This window comes from Leptosomus discolor, chromosome 28, assembly GCF_034619465.1.
Source record: "Leptosomus discolor isolate bLepDis1 chromosome 28, bLepDis1.hap2, whole genome shotgun sequence".
NCBI lineage: Eukaryota > Metazoa > Chordata > Aves > Leptosomiformes > Leptosomidae > Leptosomus > Leptosomus discolor.
In genome coordinates, this window is record NC_141418.1 from 344077 (window position 1) to 353553 (window position 9477).

General features: G+C 59.8%; 2 protein-coding genes across 2 annotated transcripts in view; one reads left to right on the plus strand and one right to left on the minus strand.

Moving 5' to 3' along the window:
- The window catches only part of BRD4 (bromodomain containing 4), a 67113-nt gene extending 62046 nt beyond the window's left edge, over positions 1-5067 (plus strand). Inside the window, exons 19-22 of the mRNA XM_086478868.1 lie at positions 165-295; positions 1496-1707; positions 3384-3630; positions 4923-5067. Coding sequence (XP_086334994.1) covers positions 165-295; positions 1496-1707; positions 3384-3630; positions 4923-4985 — 653 coding nt within the window. The 3' untranslated portion in view covers positions 4986-5067. The remainder of the gene's footprint in view (positions 1-164; positions 296-1495; positions 1708-3383; positions 3631-4922) is intronic.
- Positions 5068-9383: 4316 nt separating this feature from the next.
- Positions 9384-9477, minus strand: part of COLGALT1 (collagen beta(1-O)galactosyltransferase 1) — a gene marked incomplete at its 5' end in the record, with an annotated part of 5333 nt that continues 5239 nt past the window's right edge. The window contains 1 exon segment of the mRNA XM_086478816.1: positions 9384-9448. Coding sequence (XP_086334942.1) covers positions 9384-9448 — 65 coding nt within the window.

A 9477-nucleotide genomic window follows, 5' to 3' on the forward strand; every position in this document is an offset into this window, starting at 1 on the left:
TTTCAGTGATGGAGACCCTGTCACACCCCATTTTGGTGGTGGAAGACCCCCATCACCACCCCTGTTTTGGTGACTGAGACCCCCATCACCCCTGGGTGGTTCCCCCTTGCCGTGGGGTTCCTGGGGGACCCCGATAACCTCTGACGGGAGCTGCTGGTTTTTAGGGACGGAGATGAAACCCCTGGAGGGGGGACGACCCGTCATCAGACCCCCGGAGCAAAACCCCCCGCCGCAGGGAGTGCAGGAGAAAGATCGGCAGAAACAGGAGCCGAAAACACCCGTCGCCCCCAAAAAGGTAACGTACCCCGGCAAAAATTGGGGAAAAACCTCCCAAAATTCAGAATTAAACCTCTGAAACGGAAGCAGGACCACGGTGGTCACCTGGGTCTTGGTGTGTGGCCAAGATTTGGTGTTTTCCACCTCCAGAGGGGAAATTTGGAGGTGGGAAGTGCCTGATGGAGGTTAGAGAGGTGGAGATGGGACCCCCACCAAGGTGGGGGCCGCGTTGCCGTCCGGTGGGGCCTGGAGAAGCTCCGGGATGAGCCCGTGGGAACCTCATGAGGTTCTACAAGGCCAAGTGCAAGGTCCTGCGCCCGGGTTGGGGGATGAAGCAGCCCCCTGGAGGACTTGAGGGTGTTGGTGGACGGAAAGGTGGACACGAGCCGGCCCCGTGCGCTCGTAGCCCGGGAAGCCAACTGTGTCCTGGGCCAGCAGGTCGAGGGAGATCGTGCTCCTTCTCTGCTCTCCTGAGACCCCACCTGGAGTCCTGCATCCAGCCCTGGGGTCCTCGGGACAAGCAGGACCTGGACCTGCTCGAGGAGGTCCAGAGGAGGCCACGAAGGTGATCCAAGAGCTGGAGCACCTCCCCTGTGAGCACGGGCTGAGGCAGTTTTGGGGTTCTTCAGCCTGGAGGAGACTCCGGGGAGACCTCGTGGCCTTTCCCTGGATCAAAGAGGTTTGTAAGAAAGACGGTGAGAGGCTTTTGAGCCAGACCTGTAGGACACGGGGCAACGGTTTGAAGCGGGAAGAGGGTCGGTTTAGGCTGGACCTAAGGCAGAAGGTGGTGAGACCCCGGCACCGGCTGCCCAAGGGCGGTGGTGGGTGCCCCGTCCCTGGGAAGGTTCGGGGTCGGGTTGGACGAGGCGTGAAGCCGTCCCTGCTGGTGGTAGGAGGGTTGGACGAGGTGACCTCGGAAGGTCCCTTCCAACCCAAACCGTTCCGCGATGCCAGGCGCGCGCGCGGGGGGACGTGAGGTGCCGGAGGAGCTGATCCTGCTCCCGGCATCGCCAGGAGGACATCGGAGCCGTCTGCTTGGCTGTGGGGGAGGAGATGCTGCCCGGCGTGGGGCCACCACCTCCTCCGGCGTCCTCTGGCCCCGCGGCGCCGAAGGGGGTTCCCCCGGGTGACGCGGTGACGGGGAGCGGCGTTTCGGCGGCGGCGGGCCGGGCGTTGGCCGCATCGGCTCTCCCGAACCCGCCCGTCCCTCTCTCCGCAGGACCTGAAAATCAAGAACATGGGTTCCTGGGCGAGTTTGGTCCAGAAGCATCCCACCACCCCGTCCTCCACGGCCAAGTCCTCCAGCGACAGCTTCGAGCAGTTCAAGCGGGCGGCGCGGGAGAAGGAGGAGCGGGAGAAGGCGCTGAAGGCTCAGGCGGAGCAGGTGGAAAGGGAGAAGGAGCGGCTGAGGCGGGAGCAGGAGAGGATGAGGTGAGGCCACCATCATCACCATCACCCCCACCATCACCCCCACCATCACCCCCACCATCACCCCCACCATCACCCCCATCATCACCCCCACCATCACCCCCACTATCATCACCACCATCATCACCACTGTCATCACCACCATCATCACCACCATCATCACCACCATCACCCCCACCATCACCCCCACCATCACCCCCACCATCATCACCACCATCATCACCACCATCACCCCCACTATCATCACCACCATCATCACCACTATCATCACCACCATCATCACCACCATCATCACCACCATCACCCCCACCATCACCCCCACCATCACCCCCACCATCATCACCACCATCATCACCACCATCACCCCCACCATCATCACCACTATCATCACCACCATCATCACCACCATCACCCCCACTATCATCACCACCATCATCACCACCATCACCCCCACCATCACCCCCACCATCATCACCACCATCATCACCACCATCACCCCCACCATCATCACCACCATCATCACCACCATCATCACCACCATCACCCCACCATCATCACCACCACCATCACCCCCACCATCACCCCCGCCATCGTCACCGCCATCGTCACCGCCATCGTCACCACCATCGTCACCACCATCATCATCACCATCACCCCCCCCACCACCCCCACCATCATCCCCACCATCACCCCCACCATCGTCACCACCATCATCACCACCATCACCCCCATCATCATCACCACCATCATCATCACCATCGCCCCCCACCACCACCCCCACCATCACCCCCACCACCACCCCCACCATCACCCCCACCATCATCATCACCATCACCACAACCACCACCACCATCACAACCTCCACAGCCACCACCCCCACCACGGTGAAGGCGTTTTGGGGCGTCCTCACCTCCTCGGCCACGCGCGTGGTGGAGCCAGACGCTGCTCTCGTGGCACGATCCGATCTCGTGGCACGGAGCCGGCCCATGGCTTGATCCGCGTTGATCTGGTCCAATCTCACCGCATAAACCCGGTCTGATCCGTGGCGCAGCCCCGTCTTGCGGCACAAATCTCACCAAATCTCCTGGCACGAATCCGGTCTGATCCGTGGCACGGTCTGATCTCGTGGCACGAACCCAGTCCAGTCTCGTGCACGAATCTGCTCTGATCTCGTGGCCTGATCTGCACCAGGCCCGATCCACGGCACGACGCAATCTCCTGGCGCCTGAGCTCGCGGAACAGCGATCCGTGGCACGATCCAGTCCCGTGGCACAAATCCAGTCCGAGCTCACGGCACGATCCGATCCCGTGGCACGAATCTGATCCGATCCCGTGGCACGAATCTGATCCGATCCCGTGCACGAATCTGATCCGATCCCGTGGCACAATCTGATCCGATCCCGTGGCACGAATCTGATCCGATCCCGTGGCCGTGAACCCAGTCGTGGCGTGAACCCGGTCGGCTCTCGTGGCACAAATCCCCACCAGCAGCTCTCACCCCCCGCCACGCCGTGCCACGGGGCTCCAAAACCGGGCGCTCGGCGCCGGCGATGCCCGTCCGCCGGCCGTTACGGCGTTGACCCCGTGTCGGCGCCGTCGGGGACCAGCCCTCGCCGTGGCGGCGGGGGTCGGACGAGGAGCCCGGCGCCTGACGGCCTCTCCCGGCGTTTTTTTGGCAGGAGCCGGGAGGACGAGGACGCCATGGAGCAGGCGCGCCGGGTGCACGAGGAGGTGCGGCGGCGCCAGGAGCAGCAGCAGCAGCAGCAGCAGCAGCAGCAGCAGCAGCAGGTGGCGGCGGCGGCGGCGGCGGCGGCGGCGCCCCAGGCCCAGAGCTCGCAGCCCCAGTCCTCCCAGTCTATGCTGGATCAGCAGCGGGAGATGGCCAGGAAGCGGGAGCAGGAGCGGAGGCGCCGGGAAGCGGTGAGTGGGGATGCCCAGAAACCCCCGGGGAGGGTGGAAGAACTTGCGGGGAAGCCAAAAAATCCCCAGAAATCCCCAGGGAAGCCATAAAACAGCCAGGGAAGCCAAAAAAAATAAAAAAAACCAACCCCAGGGATGCTGAAAAATTGCTGGGGAAGTTGGGAGATCCTGGGGCAGACAGAAATGCCCGGGAGAGCCAAAATATCCCTGGGGAAGGCAAAAAAAATCCGCAGGGCCACTGAAAAATCCCAGAGATGCCAAAAAAATCTCTGGAGATGCAAAAAAAAACCCTTAAGGAGACTGAAAAATTTCCTGGGGAGGCCAAAAAATTCTGGGGAAGCCGAAAAAAAGCCTGGGAATGCTGGAAAATCCTTGGGGAGGCCAAAGAAATGCTGAGAATGGCAAAAATAATCCCGGGAATACTGAAAAAAATCCCAGAAAAAAATCTGGGAATGCCAGAAAAAAATCCCAGGGATGCTGAAAAAAAATCCCAGAAATGCCCAAAATGTCTCGGCAATGCCAAAAAAATCCAGAAGTGCCAAAAAATTTCTTGGGAATGCCAAAAAATCTTGGGAATCCCAAGTGAAATCCTGGGAATCCCCCAAAAAATCCCAGAAATGCCAAAAATATGTTATGAGAATGCCAAAAAAATCTTGGGAATCCTGAGTAAAGTCTTGGGAATGCCAAAAAAATCTTGGGAATGTTGAAAAATCTCAGGAATGCTGGAAAAAATCTTGGGAATGCCCAAAGAAATCCCAGAAATGCTGAAAAATGTCTTGGGAATGCCAAAAAAAATCTTGGGAATGTTGAAAAATCTCAGGAATGTTGGAAAAAAATCTTGGGAATGCCCAGAAAAATCCCAGAAATGCTAAAAGATGTCTCGGGAATGCCAAAAAAATCTTGGGAATCCCAAGTACAATCCTGGGAATTGCCAAAAAAATCCCAGAAATGCCCAAAAATATCTTGGGAAAGCCAAAAAAATCTTGAGAATCCCCCAAAAACATCCAGAAATGCCCCCAAAACGTCTTGGGAATGCCCAAAAAATCCTGGAATCCCGAGTAAAGTGTTTGGAATGCCAAAAAAAAGTGTTGGGAATGCCAAAAAGTCCCCGAGAAGGCCGGGGCGAGGCTTGGGAAAGGCCAGACGAGCTCTGGGGGCCGCCCCGGGAGACGGTGGGAAACGCCTGAGGGGGGGGGGGGGGGATCCCCCGGGGCAGGAGGGGGTCGGGGGTTGGGGGGGGGGGATCCCCCCCGGAGCACCGGGCGGGTCCCGACGGCCGCTCCCGTTGCAGATGGCTGGCGACGATCGACATGAACTTCCAGAGCGACCTCCTGGCCATCTTCGAGGAGAACCTCTTCTAGGCCCGGCGGCCATCTTGGAGGAGCCCCTCTCCCAGCGCGCCCCTGGCGGCGGCCCCGCCCACTCGTGACTCTTTCGGGGCCCCTCCCCCTTCCCCCCCTACCCCCCTACCCGCCCACCCCCCCCCCCCCAACCAAAAAAAAAAAAAAAAAAAAAAGAAAAAAAAAAAAAAAAAAAGAAAATCCCACCGAAACCCACCGGAGGCTCCCGGGTCCCCTCCCCGCCCGGGGCCGCGCCGGATTCGCCGTCACCCACCGAAAACAGCAACTCCGGGGGGGCCCCGCCCGCGGCCGACGGGGGTTTTCCTCTTTTTTTTCCCCCTTTTCACACCGAAAAACCCAAAAAAAACAAAAACAAAAAAAAAAAAAAAAAACCAAACTAAAAAACTCACACAAAAAAAAAAAAAAAGAAAAAAAAACAGGAAAAACGAAAATTCCAACCGTTTCCCACCGAAAATCCCGCCCGGGCGCGGCTCGGCCCCGCCCCCGCCGGTTTGGGGGGTTTTGTCTTATTTTTCACATATTTGGGGTTTTTTTTTTTTTGTTGGTTTATTGTTTTTTTTTTTTTGTTGTTGTTTTTCTCCGCGACACCACGACTCGGCGGCGGCGAAACGGGCGCTTGGAAATAAACCCGGTTTTTGGATGGTTTTCCCTTTTTTTTTTGGCCTTGCGGGGGGGGGGGGGGGTGGGGGGTGGAGGGGTGAGTCTGGGGGGAGGGGGAGGGGCTTCTGTGGTTTGGCGGGTTCTCCTGCTTTTCCCAGTTTTTCAGGTTTTTTTTTCTCTCTTTTTATTGCTTCTTTTTTTTATTCTTACCCCTTTTAAAATTTTTTTTCTCCTTTTTTTTCTCTTTTTTTTTCTCCTTTTTTTCTCCTTTTTTTCCTCCTTTTTTCCCTCCTTTTTTTCCTCCTTTTTTTTCTCCTTTTTTTTCTCCTTTTTTCTCCTTTTTTTTCTCCTTTTTTTTCTCCTTTTTTTTCTCCTTTTTTTTCTCTTTTTTTTTCTCCTTTTTTTCCTCTTTTTCTCCTTTTTTTTCTCCTTTTTTCTCCTTTTTTTCTCCTTTTTTTCTTTTCTCCTTTTTTTCTCCTTTTTTTTTCTCCTTTTTTTCCTCCTTTTTTTTTCTCCTTTTTTTTCTCCTTTTTTTTCTCCTTTTTTTTTCTCTTTTTTTTCTCCTTTTTTTCCTCCTTTTTTCCTCCTTTTTTCCTCCTTTTTTCCTCCTTTTTTTCTCCTTTTTTTCTCCTTTTTTCTCCTTTTTTTCTCCTTTTTTTTCCTCCTTTTTTTCTTTTCTCCTTTTTTTTCTCCTTTTTTTTTCCTCCTTTTTTTCCTCCTTTTTTTTCTCCTTTTTTTTCTCCTTTTTTTTCTCTTTTTTTTCTCCTTTTTTTTCTCCTTTTTTTTTCTCCTTTTTTTCTCCTTTTTTTTTCTCCTTTTTTTTCTCTTTTTTTTTCTCCTTTTTTTTTCTCCTTTTTTTCTCTTTTTTTCTCCTTTTTTCTTCTCCTTTTTTCTCCTTCCTTTTTGGGGGGTTTATTTTCTCCTTTTTATTTATTGGTTTATTTCTGTTATTTCTCCCTTCCAGAGCTCCCCCTGCCCCTCCTCCACCGGAGCCATCAGTCACATTTTGGGGGGTTTCCCCCTTTCCCCCGGCTGGGGGCGGGGCTGGGGGCGGGGCCGCGCTCGCGGAATAAACACAGCGGGGGGGGGGGGGGCGTATAAAAAGTTACAAAGACAAAAAAGGCGCAAAAAGCCCCAAAGTGGCCCCAAAAAGGCCCAAAAAAGCCCCAGAAGGACAAGCCCCGCCCCCGGCGCTGCCGCCCCTCCTTCCGTCGGTCCCTACGGTGGGGGATGGGCCCGAGGAGGCGGGGCCCAGCGCGGCCCCTCCCCGCTACGTGACTGCCCCGCCCCGCGCGGCCCCTTTTCCCGCCTCCTGCCTCGCTCCCATTGGCTGCTCCCCGCGCGGCCCCGCCTCCTGCCCACGCGCGCGGCGCTGGCCAATGGGCGGGAGGGGGCGGGGCCGGTCGTGGCCGAGCTCGGGCGGGCGGCGGAAGCGGCGCGAGAAGGTCGGGGCGGGGGGGGGGTTGGGGAGGGCGGCGACAGGGACCCCCGTGTCGCGACAGCCCCAAGCGGGGGACCCCGGAACAGGGACCCCCTGGTGGCCGGGACGCCCCCGTGTCGCGACAGGACGGTGACAGGGACGCGCTGCTGTCGGGATGGGGGGGGGAACGGGGGCGCCGGGGTGGCGGGACCCCACGGTGTCCCCCCCGTGACAGGGACACCCCGGTGACAGGGACACCCCCCCCATAGTGACAGAACACCCCCGTGTCGCGACAGCCCGCTGACAGGGACACCTCGGTGACAGGGACCCCCCCAGGGACAGGGACCCCCGTGACGCTGCGGTGACGGGGACACCGGGGTGGCCGGTGATGGGGACACCCGCTGTGGTGACCTCCCAGTGACGGGACACCGAGGTGGCAGGGACACGTTCCTGTCGTGACATCCCAGTGACAGGACACCCCCCCCCCCCCAGCCCAGGATCGGGACACCCCAGTGACCGGGACACTGAGGTGACAGGGACGGGCTGGTGGTGGGACACCCGAGGATCAGGACGGGGGTGACAGGGACACCCCCATGATGGGACCCTTCCTGGTGACAAGGGACACCCCGGTGACAGGGACACCCCCACGATGGGTCTCCCCTGGTGACAGAGACCCCCGGTGACAGGGACCTCTGGTGGTGGGACCCCCTCAGTGTCCCGACACCCCGGTGACAAGGACACCCTGGTGGTGGGACCCCCCTGGTGACAGGGACACCCTGGTGACGTGAACAGGACACGCTGGTGACAGGACACACTGGTGACAGGAGACCCGCCCCCCCGTGATGGGACAGTGGTGACAGGGCCACCCAGGTAAATGGGGCCACCCTGGTGACATGGCATCCCAGGAATGGGACGTGGTGGTGGCAGGGCCACGCTGGTGACGGTGACACCCTGGTGGTGGCAGCCTGGTGACACATCGCCCAGGAACGGGCCACCCTGGGGGCGATGGAGCCACTGTAGGGATGGGCCACCCTGGGGATGGGCCACCCTGGGGACATGGAGACACGGGGGGGGGGGGCACGAGGACACCCTGGTGACAGGGACACCTTGGGGATGGGACACCCTGGGGACATGGGGACACAGGGGAGGGAGCATGGGGACACCCTGGTGACAGGGACACGGGGGGGGGGCATGGGGACACGCTGGTGACGGGGACACCTTGGGGATGGGCTACCCTGGTGACATGGAGACACGGGGGGGGGCCATGGGGACACCCTGGTGACAGGGACACCTTGGGGATGGGCCACCCTGGGGACATGGGACCCTGGCGACACGGCCACCATGGGGATGGGACATCCTGGTGATGGGCCACCGTGGGGACGTGGCCACCACGGCTGTGGGCCACGCCGGTGCCAGGGCCACCCTGGTGACACCGTAACCTCCCCCCCCCCCCCCCGAGGTGACACGTCCCCCCCCGCCATGCTCCTGTCCCTCTGCTCGCTGCTGCTGGCGCCCACCCGGCTGCTCCTGGCCCTGCGGCGCCTGGTGGCCCGGCTGGGGGTGGCGGTGGCCGCGGTGGCCGCGGGGGTGGCCTACGGGCTGTGGGGGCTGGGGGTGCTGCTGCGCCGGGGACCCCGAAGGACCTTCTGGTGGCGGGTGAGGGACCAGCCCCCCCCCCTGCTGGGACGATGGCGCTTTTGGGGAGCACCGATACCTGCACCTCAAGGTGGGGGGGTCCTGGGGGGTCTTGGGGGTTTTTGGGGGGGGTCTGGGAGGTGACTTGGAAGGTCTGGGGGGGTTTGGGGAAGGGGGGGTTGGGGCATCCTGGGGGGGGGGGGAGGGGGGGCTTTTGGAGATGTTTTAGGTTTTGGGGGGTCCTGGGGGTGTCTTGGAGGGCTCGGGGGGGGGGTTGTCCTGGGAGGTTTGCGGGGGGGGTGTTGGGGAATCCTGGGGTGTCTTGGAGGGCTCGGGGGTGGGGGGGTGGGGAATCCTGGGGATGTCCTGGAGGGCTGGGGGGGGGGCGGTTCTGGGGGTCCTGGAGCATCTTGGGGGCTCCTGGGGGGTCTTGAGGGGTGCAGCAGGAAAACTGGGGTGCTGGGGGGGGGGGCTTGGGGACCTGCTGGTGGGACAACTTGGGGGGGGGGGGCTCCACGGAGGGGAAGGGGATTTGGGGGTGCAGGGCGGGGGTTTATGGGGGGGGGGGTGGTTGGTTTTGGGGTGAGGGCACCCCACTGACCCCCCCGCCTCCCCCCCCTCCAGGACTCGGGGCTGCGGCTCCACTACGTCACCCGGGGGTCCCACCACGGCCCCGCTGATGCTGCTCCTCCACGGCTTCCCCCAAAACTGGTGGGTGTCACCGAGGGCGGGGCCGGGGGGTGTCACCGAACGTCCCCACCTTCGTCCTCACCCTCTTCCTCCTCCCAGGTTCTGCTGGAGGCATCTCCTGCGGGAGTTCGGCGCCACGTACCGGGA